This window comes from Manis pentadactyla, chromosome 9 (genome assembly GCF_030020395.1).
Source record: "Manis pentadactyla isolate mManPen7 chromosome 9, mManPen7.hap1, whole genome shotgun sequence".
Taxonomy (NCBI): Eukaryota; Metazoa; Chordata; class Mammalia; order Pholidota; family Manidae; genus Manis; species Manis pentadactyla.
The window spans coordinates 50,510,944-50,525,244 of NC_080027.1; the positions used below are offsets into that span (position 1 = coordinate 50,510,944).

General features: G+C 44.5%; 1 protein-coding gene across 6 annotated transcripts in view; it reads left to right on the top strand.

Moving 5' to 3' along the window:
- Positions 1-10,097: 10,097 nt before the first annotated feature.
- The window catches only part of AMPD3 (adenosine monophosphate deaminase 3), a 44,169-nt gene continuing 39,965 nt past the window's right edge, over positions 10,098-14,301 (top strand). The window contains exon 1 of one of the 6 annotated variants that reach the window (XM_036917984.2): positions 10,098-10,241. In XM_036917984.2, the coding sequence (XP_036773879.2) occupies positions 10,124-10,241 (118 nt within the window). In that variant the 5' untranslated portion in view covers positions 10,098-10,123. Of the gene's footprint in view, positions 10,242-10,348; positions 10,482-11,115; positions 11,138-14,301 lie in introns of those variants that run through there. The other 5 variants (XM_057507363.1, XM_036917985.2, XM_036917986.2 and 2 more) reach the window with 5 other exon arrangements.

Genomic DNA, 14,301 nt, shown 5'->3' on the forward strand with positions numbered 1-14,301 from the left:
AGCTCTGGATATGGAGGATAGGCACAGGGGTTTAAATGGTGGACCCTTGCAAGGGAGGTGTGTGAGGAAAGCACAAAAGGTAAGGATAGAGATTATGACTTAATTGATGTACTTCAGAGATCCTGGTAGGAATGGAATTTGGCAATGCATTTAGACCAAACACTTTGGGATAGGTGGAGATTAGCTGGGTCTAATCTGAAGCAGAGGTAGGGTGGGGGCATTAGGAGGCAGGAGACTAGAATAAGACCATGACCCAGGACCACTAACATCACTCAGATCGTATTCCACTTGCTCTCTGGAGAACAGAAGGCCACACTGGGGGAGGATGACTGATTAAAGTGAGTCCACTGAAGGAGTAGGGTAGGGTGGGTGGTACCAGGCACTGGAGTGCCTGCACAGGGTCTGGCGCTAGTGGGCCGCTCTATGATTTTGTCAGAAGAAATGAAGATGCTAACAAAACAGCCTGGGGAGAAGGACATTCCTCTCTACTGACTTTCAGAATATACTCACATGGAAGGAATGTTTGAGAGATGCAGAACTGGAATTTTAAAACAGGTTTGTCATTATTTAGTAAATGCTGGAAAAGTGACAAAATTTGAAAATGTTAATTTAAAAACACCACCACCCTGGAGCAGTAAATCTGGTTTTATTTACCAGGTCATGTGATACTTCCCTAAGTAAAATAAAGAATTTATGCACGTTGGAAATTGAGCTTTTATTGTGTAAACTTAACAGAATGTGCAATCCTGAAAACAAGACAGAAATAAAGTGTGTGTGTCTGTGGGGAAATGACTCAGATATTATTTCCCTAAATTTTCCCAGGGTCTTTGCACATGCTGTTCCCAATGCCTGGAACCTTCTTCTTCCTCACACCTGGAAGGAGGTAAGGTTTTCTTGTTATGCTCTGATAGAACTCTTGTACTTTTCCTTCACAGCACTATCACTGTTGGAGGCCATGTTTCCATGTGGTCATTTGATTAATGCCCTGTCTTGCTCCTTAGCTGATGACCTCCATGAAGGCAAGAACTGTGCTCTGATTGCCAGTGTTGCTCTAGGACTTAATGCCTGACACTTGCCAGATGCTCAGTAGCTATTCCACAGATGACTGCCTAAAGGACTTTGAAAGCGAGTCAGTTAAGACTGGCTTTCCAAGTAAGAAAAGGTGACTTGTAATATATAACTCTGGTAACCTTGGGCCTGTATTGCCCATATTTCTCCAGGTAAAGACCTTTTTCTGACACTGCTCTAGTGGGAACATGTGGCACCAGCATGGTAACTGCTGACATCAGGACTATATGTGGAAGGGTAGTGAAGACTTTAGTTAGGTAGAATCCTTCCTGATAGCATGAGGGCAATAACTCCTCTGATTTCCATGAAATTGCCAAAAGGCTTTCACTTAACTCAGAGGTCATGGATCTTGGAGTGGCTGCTACCACAACAGAAATATCATGGTGCATGGACACCAACTTACAGAAGTTCTGAGGAGGTGAGGATATGTGAACTGCGCTCAGTTGATATTTTTCTCTGCTTTTTTTGATGTGAGGCTTTAGGCCTGATGATATAATCAAGTTGATTATGAAAATTTACAGCAGTTATGTTTGGGAAGGAAGGCTATGCCTTGGAGTTACATGTGAGAGAAGAAATACCAATGTCATTGGTCAGGGATGCTACAGAGTGGCTTGACGTGGCCGGTGGAGATAAGTGGAAACATGATATGGCGGTTTCATTAAAAGGCATTCAGCACATGCCCCTGCCTTCTATTCTTCCTTCCTTCCTGTCTTCATTTTTCTTTCTTTGGTAAGAACACTTAACATGAGATCCACTCTCTTAACAGATTTTTTTAAGGCTACAATACAGTATTGTTATCTATAGGCACAATGTTGAATTGCAGTTTATTAGAACTTATTCATCTCACATTAACTGAAATTTTACACCTATTGAGTAGTTACTTGCCATTTTCCCCTTTACTCCAACCCCTGGCAGCCACCAATATATTCTTTGCTTCTATGAATTTGACATTTTTTATGAAGGTATCATTGATATACAATCTTATGCTCAGGTTTCACATGAGCAACATTGTGGTTACTACATTCCCCCCTATAATCAAGTCTCCACCACATACCCCATTACAGTCACAGTCCATCAGCATAGTAAGATGCTATAGAGTCGTATTTGTCTTCGCTGTGCTATACTTCCTTCCCTGTGCCCCTGCTATATTATGTGTGCTAATCATAATGCCCCTTAATCCCCTTATCCCTCCCTTTCCACCCACCCTCCCCAGTCCCTTTCCCTTTGATAACTGTTAGTCCATTCTCAGGTTCTGTGATTCTGCTGCTATTTTGTTCCTTCAGTTTTTGCTTTGTTGTTAAACTCCACAGATGAGTGAAATCATTTGGTACTTGTCTTTCTCCGCCTGGCTTATTTCACTGAGCATAATACCCTCTAGCTCCATCCATGTTGTTGCAAATGGTAGGATTTGTTTTCTTTTTATGGCTGAATGATATTCCATTGTGTATATGTACCACATCTTTATCCATTCATCTATTGATGGACACTTAGGTTGCTTCCATTTCTTGGCTTTGTAAAAAGTGCTGTGATAAACATAGGGGTGCATATGTATTTTTGAATCTGGGATCTTGTTCTCTTTGGGTAAATTCCTAGGAGTGGAATTCCTGGTCAAATGGTATTTCTATTTTTAGTTTTTTGAGGAACCTCCATACTGCTTTCCACAATGGTTGAACTAATTTACATTCCCACCAGCAGTGTAGGAGGGTTCCCCTTCCTCCACATCCTTGCCAGCATTTGTTGTTGCTTGTCTTTTGGATGTTGGCCATCCTAACTGGTGTGAGGTGATATTTCATTGTGGTTTTAATTTGCATTTCTCTGATGACTAGTGATGTGGAGCATCTTTTCATGTGTCTGTTGGCCATCTGAATTTCTTCTTTGGAAAAGTGTCTGTTCAGATCCTCTGCCCATTTTTTAATTGGATTATTTGCTTTTTGGTTGTTGAGGCACATGAGCTCTTTATATATTTTGGATGTCAACCCCTTATTAGATATGTCATTTATGAATATATTCTCCCATACAGTAGGATGCCTTTTTGTTCTACTGATGGTGCCCTTTGCTGTACAGAAGCTTTTTAGTTTGATATAGTCCCACTTGTTCATTTTTGCTTTTGTTTCCCTTGCCCAAGGAGTGAATTTGACTATTTTAGATAAATTATGTAAGGGGAATCATGCAGTATTTGTCCTTCTGTGACTGGCTTATTTCACTTGGCATAATGTCTGTAATATTTGTCTATGTTGCAGAACTTCCTTCTTTTTAAAAACTGAATAATATTCCATTATAAGTATACATTACATTCTCTTTATCCATTCATCCACTGATGGACATTTAGGTTGCATTCATATGTTGGCTGTTGTGAATAGTGTTACAATGAACATGGGAATGCTAATATTTCTTCAAGATCTTGATTTCAATTCTTTTGGGTATATATGCAGAAGTGGGATTGCTGGATCATGTAGTCATACAACTCAATAGCAAAAAAGCTAATAATCTGATTTAAAAGTGGGCTGAAGACTTGAATACACACTTCTCCAGTGAAGACATACAAAAGGCCAACAGATATATGGAAATATGCTCAATATTACTAATCATTAGGGAAATACCAATCAGAACCACAACGAAGTATCATCTCACATCTGATGCCACATCCGATAATAGGATAGCTATTATCAAGAAAACAAAAGACAACAAGTTGGCAAGAATGTGGAGAATCCCTTGTGCATTTTTTGTGGCAATGAAAAATGGTGACACCACTATGAAAAATAGCATGGAGGTTCCGCAAATAATTAGAAATAGAACTACCATATGATCCTTTCTCCTTCTTGCTTCATGAAGCATGGCAGTAATAGCTGAAGATCTAGCTGTAGGCTTTTCTTAGCAAAGGAAGGGGGACTGCCCACAAAGAGGAGGGTCATACTAGAGGGAGAGTAGACTGGTGGCTGGAAGGAGTCTGAGGATTTGTGAAGTGCCCATGATTCCTAACTCTGGACTATTTAGTGAAAGAAAGAGAGAAAGAAACTTTTCTCTTGTTTCATCTCAGTGTTATTTCAGGTCTCTGTTACCCTCAGCTGAACCTAATTCCAAGTGATACATTTCAGAATACTAATTTTGGTAAAGCTTTTGCTATGTTTATTTAGAAAGGACCTGAACTTTGCCATAAATCACTGGGAATTGATCTGGCTCAAGTGGGGATTATCTGGAATGTGCTATGGGCATGAAATATGCAAATGGTCCACTGACTGGGGTTTATCTTTTGTGAACAAGTTGACAGGTGATAGATACCAGTGACTCCCAACTGATTTGTTTCTTTCTCAAAGACTCACCCTTTGGACAAATCATGAGCTATGGGAACTTCTGTCTATTTTGAGATGTTTAAGGCTTGCCCAGAGTTCTGTCCAAGATTTCTGAGGATTGCTGGGTGAAGCTTCTGTGTCATGGTGACCTCTGGGTTCTCATTCCTTGTTATGAGCTGGTCCTCTTTTGTCCGGCAGCTGTTCTCCTTTCTTTCTCAGGTCCTTCCAGTGTGGAACACAAACAACTCTTTCTTCTTGTTCTCTCAGACTCCCTCTCAAACCACTTTGCCTGAAGGTTTCGGGACAGTGTGACAGTTAGTAAAGAGCCTTTTTCCCTGGGCCTGTTCACAGTTGATACAAAGAAACAATGATACTGTGAAATAACAGTCATTTAAAAAATTCAATTAAAATTTTTTTTTGTTCTTTCAACAGTCTTTTTATTGTAGTAAAACATGTAGAACATGCAATTTGCCATTTTAACATGTACAATTCTACATGCACATATTATGTATATAATTCAGTGGCAGTAATTACGTTCACAATGTTGTGCAACCATCACAATTTTTTGATTTTTGATTTCTCAAATCAAATTCCTACACAGAGTCCTCCTCTCTCATCCAGAGGTATTACTATCCTCAGAGAGATCACAGTCTTATTCTCAAGTAACAGGAATTCAGGAACTGGAAAAATCCCTATGCTTCCCTCTGATGCAATTTAAACTGCTCTCATTCCTCCAGCTGACTGTGGTAGAATCCACAGAGCTGAGGATGGATTGGGTGTCAATGGTACTGTCAAAAACTGATGGTTATCAGCCTTCTGGACTCTGATACTCAGTTGAGAAGCATATGTTGTGGGATAGGTAGGATAGCTATATACTCTTGATCCTGGTTCAGCCTTTGACCCTACTGCAAATGGTTGTAGTTCTGAACCATGCATCAGGAAGAGGACAGCTTGGAACAGGGAATGCTAGAAGTTGCAGCCAGGAGGGATCTTGGGAATGCGTATGGTCAAAGAGGAATGAGTGTGTATGTGTGTAGGGGGCAATAGGGAAGGATGCATCTCTGGGAGACAGGTTACAGTAGAGTTGGAGGCTCTACTCTGCTCACTTCCCTTTCACCCCTCCCAAATAATTCTAGAGGCCTACAGTCATGCTAGAATTTGACAGCTGAATTTCAAATGATAAGCAAGAGATGAAGGGACAGATTATTTGGGCAGTTCGGACAATGGGTTAAATGCACAAGGCTGTTTGAAGCTGTGATTCCCATCTATTAATAAAGTCCAACTGTGCAGTGTCACCAGAATGGTGTAATGATTAGGCTGATAGTGGAGTTCTGGACAGTATGAAAGACATACAAACATGGGAATGAGCTAGTGGTGATTGGAGCAACAGGATTGTCTTGTACAGAGTTCTGGAGGGCAGTCACAGACAACAAGCTATTCTTAGATGGGGAAGGGGACTGTTAATTCCCAGACTTCAATTTAACTACAGAGACCATGTGCCTATCAGCAGACAGGTGTGTGCTGGGCTGCATGAGGCCCCTGACTACAGAGTGTTCTGTGGCCATATGCTGTGGGCCTAAGCTTCAAATACACATTCATTAACACTCCTTCCCTCCAGTCCAGAACTGAGGGATTCTATGTCCAATGTCCCCAGTCACTACATCAGTCCTTCTCCTGAGCTCTCCCCTCTCCCATCCTGGCCTGGACATGGTGCCCAGGACATTTGCTTTCTCCATCCTGTCACAACAGCTCCATTTCCAATCCCGATTGCACATGCTCTGGGTCTAGGGCCCAGCTCTTATTCACACTAATTTTCAAAGTGCTCAGGTGTGACTCTCTCCTTTCTAGAAACTCATTTCAGAAAGAAGGAACCAGCTGTTAACTGTAAGAAGACTGCTATGCCCACTATCAGATTCCAGCTTGCTTGGGGCTGACTGACTACACTGCAGTTAAATTCCTGGGGAGGGAACTGAACCTTGAATTGGATGGGCATATGGTGGATGGCTGTATCCCATCATGCCACAGCACCAGTGGAGACCACATGCCCTTCCATGCCTGGAGCAAGGAACACTGCCCTGGGCGCTCTTCTTCCAGCCACCATGCACTCCTGATGAACCTATTTCTGCTCTGTTGTCAGACCATATGCTATTATTTCAATCTGTTCAGTGAGTAGAAGGCCCCAAGGTGCTCTGGTTTGAAACCAGGCTGTATTTGATAAGGCTGGGCTCAAGAACTCTCAGAAGCAGAGCCCCTCTATATTGTCTCCTGGGGGTAGAAGCTGGCCTCTGTAGCCTGGTGATTTTAAGAGGACACAGAGCAATTGGGTATTTGGAGGCTGCCATGCCTATCTTGGCTGTGTGTGTGCACAGTGGAATGATCACCCAGAGGGGAGCATTAGTGGGAGTGAGGAGCGGGTGCTCAGACCCCAGTCATCTCTGGGCTTCCCAAAATGCTTAAATAGCCCTGTCCCCACAGTGGTCTCAGGAATCAGAGCACTGTTGGAGGTAACCCGCAGCTCTGGTCCTGGTGCTTTCCAAAGCATTCAAGTCTGAATGACTGGAGCACGGGGCAGATTGGAGGAGAGAAGAGGACTCAGGGTGCCTGCCCTGGTGGAGCAGAGACTGGAGGAGCTGCTGGGGAGTGGGCGAGGGGTGGGAGAGGTGACTGTGCTGGCAGACACTGGTTAGGTGGTGCCCACACTGAACTGGAAATGGGAGGAATGGATTAAATCAGTGGTCTTCAAAGTGGGGTGTGCAAGATGATCTATTTGAATGTAAAAGAAAAATTAAGACTTCGGTTTATGTTTTAGCATTAAAATAAAGAATTTAGGATTTATCAATATTTACTGTATGGATTGATACAGGCACTGTTACTCAGCCCTTGTGTCCGCGGATGTATCATAGTAGAGGGGTCCTTAGGGAAGCAAGGGGATTCTACTATACAGGGGAGGGAGTGACTGTGGTACCCTCCTTGCTCCAGTTGCTTTCAAATGAACCCTGAGGTATTATAAATTACTTGTATCCCAGGTTGTAGATAGGTGATATCATCTAACTATCATTTAACTAAACTAATTCTCACAAAAGGGACAAGTGGTCTGAAAAGATTCCTGCCAATAAGTCCCCAGATAGAAAATAATATGAGTTGTACAAGCAAAAGCAAACTCAGATAAATGGCAATTTCCTACCACTCATACAAGATCCATTACAACGCTGTTTCTGACAAGGAAGTTGGCCAGAAAAAAGATCAGATTTATAAAAGAGACTACTTGGAATATGGATCTATATCACTGGAGTTAGCAACCAACCTAAGGGTATATTGAGACTTGAGCAATTAGCTAATAATAATATAAACATGCCATCATGATCAGCAAGACATGTAACTTCTATATACCCAGAGCACGAAGACAAACCTCTACAGTTCTGGGGGGTATAATCCAAGTCATGCAATGCTTAGTTGTGTCCTTGTGTGAACTATTATTAAATATAATAAACATGTTTAGAGTAAAATCTCTCATCCTTAATAGTAAAAGGCAAAATGTCAGTCACCATCGTTAGAAAAATATGCTCTTCTATCTATTATGGTTAAAGTGATTGAATTAGTACAGAGAAAAGATGGCAGCACAAAAAAAATACATTCTGTTGAAAAACATAGAGAAAATATTGCTGAAGATGTGAGGGCCCATTTCAGAACCCACGGTGTATTGTGGAGGTTGGCTGCAGGCCGGATCCAAGTTGCTAACAAGCTTCCCCTAAGTCTTTGCCATACTTTTCAATGACAGCATTTATAAAGGAATACATCTTCTCATCTACTAAAGGAAAGATGTTTACAGTATGAATGGCTTATTTTGTATAACATGCTGTGGTTTTTATGTGCTGAAGTGGAATATAAAACGTGGGGGAGGGGGCAGGGAGGGACTACATATAAAACTCATCTATTGCATCATTCATCTACAAATTCCAACAATAAAGAAATTGAAGTTAGAAGAGCACAAAGTACTAGAGGATGTCAATAAAGTAATAAGGTTAATTTGAAAAAGTTCTTAAAATGTAATAGAATCTTTAAAATGAGATGTAGAATGAGATGATGAAAACCTTTTATATTACTCAAAGGTTTACTATCTCAAGGCAAAGAACTTAAAAGCTGTGGAATTTAAAGAGGTGTTTCTTTAACAAAAGGGTAAGTATTCCAAATCTGCTGACTTCTGATGTGCTGGCTTGGGACAGTCACAAGTGCATGTGTGCATACACATGCATGTGCACGCACACACACACAATGTATCCTTTCAGGTAAAGGTGCTGTTTTAGCAATGAATATAGCATTCTTTAAAAGAATCATGTTATGGGGAAAGCACTTTGAATATTGATCTTTGGAGCTTTTTCCATCATCACGTGATTTTAATGCCAAAATGATGTATGTCCATGTCACCCATAGGAATGTTACAGCCACAATCTTCAGAATAAAGATGTATTCTTTTAAATCTATTTTGTTATCTCCCAAATGAATAGTTTCAAGAATTTAAAAAAATCCCATTGTTAAAAATATTCACAAGAACAACTGATGAAAGCATCACTGGAAACATGGACTTCATGGACAAAGGAGTTTTATGGTGGAATTTCACATTTGCAAAATTGGTGGATGGGATTTAAACAGTGAGAATTTGATCTAATAAGTGTAATGTAAGATAGAATTCTTCTATTTGGGTCTATGTATCTTTATGCGATATCTTTTTTGGGGCTATAACAGCCATTAGGACTAAGTATTGACATGAACTGAACTTAAAAGCATACTTTCTAAGTCTCATAAAATATTAAACTAAGATTTATTTAAACCATTTTTAATCATGTTGCTCTCACTAAGCAGATTTTTGCTAATAAATTTGAAAGGAAAATGGTAAATTGTACTATTCATCAAAAATGAAGTAATTTGAAGTTAATATTTCACCTTTACCACACCTTTCAATGGTTTTTAGTGTATCTTATAACATATATTAATATAGTTGCATGTGCCTAACATTTATAAATAAGAAATTGTAAATATCAGGCTATGAGGTAACTTGGTACTTTAATGAGACAACTGTGTGAAAGCAGTTGGCACAATGAGGATACATAGTGGGTGCTCATTAATGAATAGATTCACTTCCTTCCATGGTGACAAATTTGATATGAGGCATGAAAAAGGGTAAGAGTCAAGGTGGCTCCCAAGGGTGGCCTGGGGGAGTAAGAGGTGGTGCTATGGGTCATTAAGACTGGAAACACAGGAGCATGTTCTGGCACGTTCCTGGGAGGAAATTAGGAGTTTGAGTTTGGATATGTTTCCATGGGCCTACAACCTCTAGTGGAGAGGTGCCCCGGGAAATTGGATACACCAACTGGGCTGGAGATGAGGTTCATGTGTCAATAGCAGGCAAGAGCTGTTAAAACGATGGGAGTGGGTGAGATTCCCAGAGTGGGCCAGCAGAATGAGAGAGGAGGCAGGCAGCGGTGGGACCCCAGGGGAACACACAATGAAAAGCCAGGTTGTGGAGGCCGAAAAGCTGCAGTCACCCAGGTACACAGAAAATTTGGAGAGAGAGAAAGGGGCGGTGGGCACCAACTCCCCAAACTGTACAAGCGTTCCAGGAAGGAAGGTGTGGTCAACAGGTTCTAATGCTGGGGAGAGGAGAGTAAGGGGCTACAAGGCACCCCCCTTTATTGGCAACTAGGAGGACAGTCGGTCTTGGAAGGACGGGTGTAAAAGTCAGAGAGCAGAGCGTTGGAAGAGTGAGTATGTGTGTGTGTGTTTGTGTGCGTGCGCGCGCGCGCTGGGAGGGGCAGGAAGGTGATCCAAGGGACCAGGCGGACGCCCAGGAGAAAACCGATGCTTCCAGGTCCGGTCAGCTACGGGGTAAGTCACCTGTTCGGGGGCTGTGACCCCAGAATCTCACCTTGGGGAAAGTCCTGACAGAGGAGGAGCAAATCTGTGCTCTCGCGGTCTGGCGGGTGGTGTCCGAGGCGAGGTCCGAGGAGCCTGACGAGAGCCTGACCCCGGGTGCCGGCGAGCGCGCTTCCGGCCCGGGGACAGGGCGACCGCCGCGCCCCTGGAGCTCTCAAGTTTCCTGTTGGCAGCGCGGCCGGGGCGCTTCAGGTAGCGGCGGGCAGGCCTGAGTGGCGGGCGGCCGGGGGCGCAGACCTGCGCGGCGCTGCGGCCCGACCCGCGCCCCTCTGCTGCCGGCTCCTCGCCTCTCCCGGGCTGCATGCCCAGGGAGGGCACCGACTGGGGCGGCGCGAGCCTGGCGGGCTTCTTCCTGGGGGGCCGGCCCTCCTCCAGCTGGGCCGCCCGGGGGCTGGGGCGCCGACCCGCCGCAGCACCTCCCGCTCAGGACGCTCGACCCCGCCCCTGCCGCCCCGCAAGCTTCGCCGAGCGCGGGCGGGGGGCGCGGCCTGGTCCCTGCCCAGCGCCAGGGTGCTGAGGTGCTGGGCCGCCCCTCCCCGGCGCTTTCTGTGCGCGCGACCCAGCGCCGCCACCTGCGCTCCAGACTTGCGGGCCGCCCCTTTTCGGCCCACGGCATGGCCCTGTCCGCCGAACCCGAGTGCGCGGAAAGCTGCGCTGCTGACCTTGGGCCCGCGGCCCGTGGCCCCCGCGGCCCAGGGCGGGAGTCGGAACGCCCTGGGGTCGGAACCCTGGCTCTGGACTTCCCAGCCCACCGAGGCGGCGCCTCTGGTACGGGCGCATCCCTGCCCAGGCCCTTGTCTGTGCTCCTGCCCCTGTCCCTGAGGTGGCCTGGGTTCCAGAGACCTCAGGTGAGCCAGCCGCCTCTCAGCTCCCTGGTGGCCTACACTGGATTAGCAAGGTTTAGAGAAATCAAGGGACGCGGGACTTGCTGTCACTTAAGCGTCAGACAAGTTTCCAGGTGCTTGAGGACTGGCCAGATGCGGGCATGGAGACAGGAGGAAGGACAGGATGGCAGGGTGATGGGGGCATTTGAGGCCCTCATCCTTCCCTCTGGCTCCCTCCCTGCAAGGTAGGTGAAATGAGCTCTGGCAGTCTGCTTTCTGCCCTTGAACTTCCTGGTAGCTGCCTTGCCAGGGAAGCTGCTAATGGCTTGTCTTGGCTGGAGAAGCGTGAATTTTGATAGGCCCTGGAGTAGGAGAGGCTTGTTAACTAGTGTTATTTCCCCAAACTGTTAGGTCCTTGTATGTATGTGTCTGGAAGCTTGGTGATGACAATTAGTGAAGGAGTTGGGTGAAAGCTGGAAGCACTAGGAGGAATTTTTAGCATGGTCCTGAGTCTTTGTTGGCTATTCCCTTGGATGTGGTGACCAACATTTGGCCATCTTCAGGGAAAAGCTGGCTGCAGCTGGAATCCTCATAGGAGAGATTCCTTCCCTGGCTGTGAAGTGTCAATGCTGAGAGGTAGTCAAGCCGTTGAGCCAGGCAGACAGAGCCCCTGTCAGCTTTCACCTCTGGGAGAGCTGTCAGCAGGTTTGGAGTAGTTAACCTCGCCTGGCTACAATTCTGACTTCAACTCTGAAGGGCCAGCATGCCCTTAAGATGATGGTATGGGGCTTCTCTGTCTGAGATCACCCATGGGGCTTGCATAGGTGGGTTGCTGGGAAACTCTTGGACCTCTCAGCCCCACCCTCAACCCAACTTCAGTCTTCTGAGATCCTGGATAAGGGGGGAGTGGCTCTCAGCTGGGGCAAGAAGTTATTTGAGATCTGTTTTTCTTGTCCTTACATTGGGTGAATCATTCTTCAATGGCCTCAAAATCAACTCCAGATCTTGAAAATACCATTGGCAGGTAAAATGTAGCCTTAGGGCTCAGCAGGGAGATACCTTTTCTCCCCTAAAGCTACTCATTGACCTTCTAGGATCTTTCCCCAAATATATTAATCTCTTAGTTCTTCTGTGTGCTGGCTGTATAGCTAGGACAGGAGACCATGGCTAGGGCATAGGAGGATGGGCTTATGGCTGGAGTGCTGGCATGTACAGTTACTCCTTTTGACCTGGTTTTACATTTAAACATTCTTTCCTTCTGATTGCCCCCAGGTAGGAGCTTGAGAAAGTCCCTGGCATAATAATGCTCAATAAATAATGTTGAATAAAAGGAATCATGATGAAAATTCATGTTCATTTTCTCAGTTGTACTCTCTCTGTACCTGATATCATGATGACAATGATGTTGATAGATAATACTTACAAAAGCACATACTATGTGCTTGGTACTATTTCAAGCACTTTACATATGCAAATTTAATTATCATTACCGACCTTTGAGGTCAGTACTGTTATTATCTCCATTTTATAGGGAACAAAACTGAACCAGAGAAGTTTAGTAGCTTGCCCAAGGTCATGCAACTAAGTGGTGGAACAGGATTCAAACCTAGACAGTCTGGCTTGAGTCCATATTCTTAATCATACACTGTACTGACCCTTGAGATTGCCTTAGGCAAACTCATCACTTAGCTCATTCATTCATTCATTATTTTATATATTCATTCATTGAGCAAATATTTATTGATGCCTATCGTGTTCTAGGCATGGGGATATAATAGTAAGTGTGATGGGCAAGGTCTGTCATACAGCTGATATTTAGCAGGTGAAGCCCCTTTGCCAGCTCCCATGTGAATCATGCACACCTCAGAAACTAGAAGGAAAATGAACCCCTCTAGGCAAGCCCACAGTATTCTTTTAGGAGCTGAGAGAGTAGTATCTTTGTTGATGAGACATGATTTGATTCCAGCCTTTCCTGTCTTTTAGAGTTTGTAAGGGTTACTTAAGTAATAAAAGTGAATGTAGTCTGGGCTCCTCAGCAGGAGAGGCAGGCTTTGGGCCTGGTTATCATAGACTGCCTTAATGTCCATTCACAGGGGAAATAAGGCTTTGAGCTTGGGACCAGTGCTCCTCATCCCAAGGAGCCTTGTAGACCATGAGGAGTAGTGATGTGTTATGCTCCAGGTGGAATTGTGAGGTCCTGAGCAAAGCTTGACCTCACGAGACAGGGCCATAGTTTCTTGCTAAGCTGTTTCTGTTCTGGAGGGTCCTCTATCCCTTTACCTCTAGCAGGACCCTTGGCCATTGTCCCAACCTATGACATCTTAGAAGGGCTACCGCCCATCTCTGTCCAGACCTGATGCAATGGGTCTCCTGCCCATACCTGGGCTCCAGGAAGGCAGCTTTCTCTAGGTTGGAAAATGAAGGCGCAAAGTGCAAGGCATTTTCCAAAGCTTGTGCCACAGGATATTAATAGGTGTTTTTTCTTATGGTGGCAGTGGTCAGAGGGTCAAATAAGTGTGTTGAGTTCAACAAAATTAAGTAGCTTTCCTTACCTCAGCACTTCTAGGGTGCTAGTAGGAATTGTGCATGAATCCCCATAAGGGACTATGGTATGCAATATTTTCCAAGCCTTTTGACCTTTATGTTCTACAGACACTACTTTGGAAAATGCTTGTTTAGACTAAGGTCTGGTGACATGGTTTGGTTAAAGGTGCAGAATAAAATACCCTCAATGGGTTGGATCCAGGTAGGTTCTCAGATTGCATAGGTTAGGATGCTCCCAAGCAGCCTCCATTGTATCTCCCCATCCCCCAAAACACACCAGCAGAAGGAACCATTTACCCCTCCTCCATTCTGGAAGAACAGTACTAAGGGCTTGGATTTTTTTCCTCTATACTTTTAAGCCCATTTAATTAATTAATGAATAAGTATTACCCTCCTTCTGGGTTGCTTGTAGCCTGCTGATTCCACGGCCTGAAGCCTATTATTGAAACAGCTGTGAGAACAGGTGGATCATAATCTCTGGGTAGCTAAAGCCCAGCAGCAGCCTGAGGATCATATGTCAACCCTGTAATCCTTCTCTGTAAGTATAGGAATTATTATTATGTGGGCTCAGGAGGGCACAACCTCACTATTGGACATGAAGAGGTGACTCAGGCCCAAGTCAGGCCTAGAGCTAGTCTTCCTAG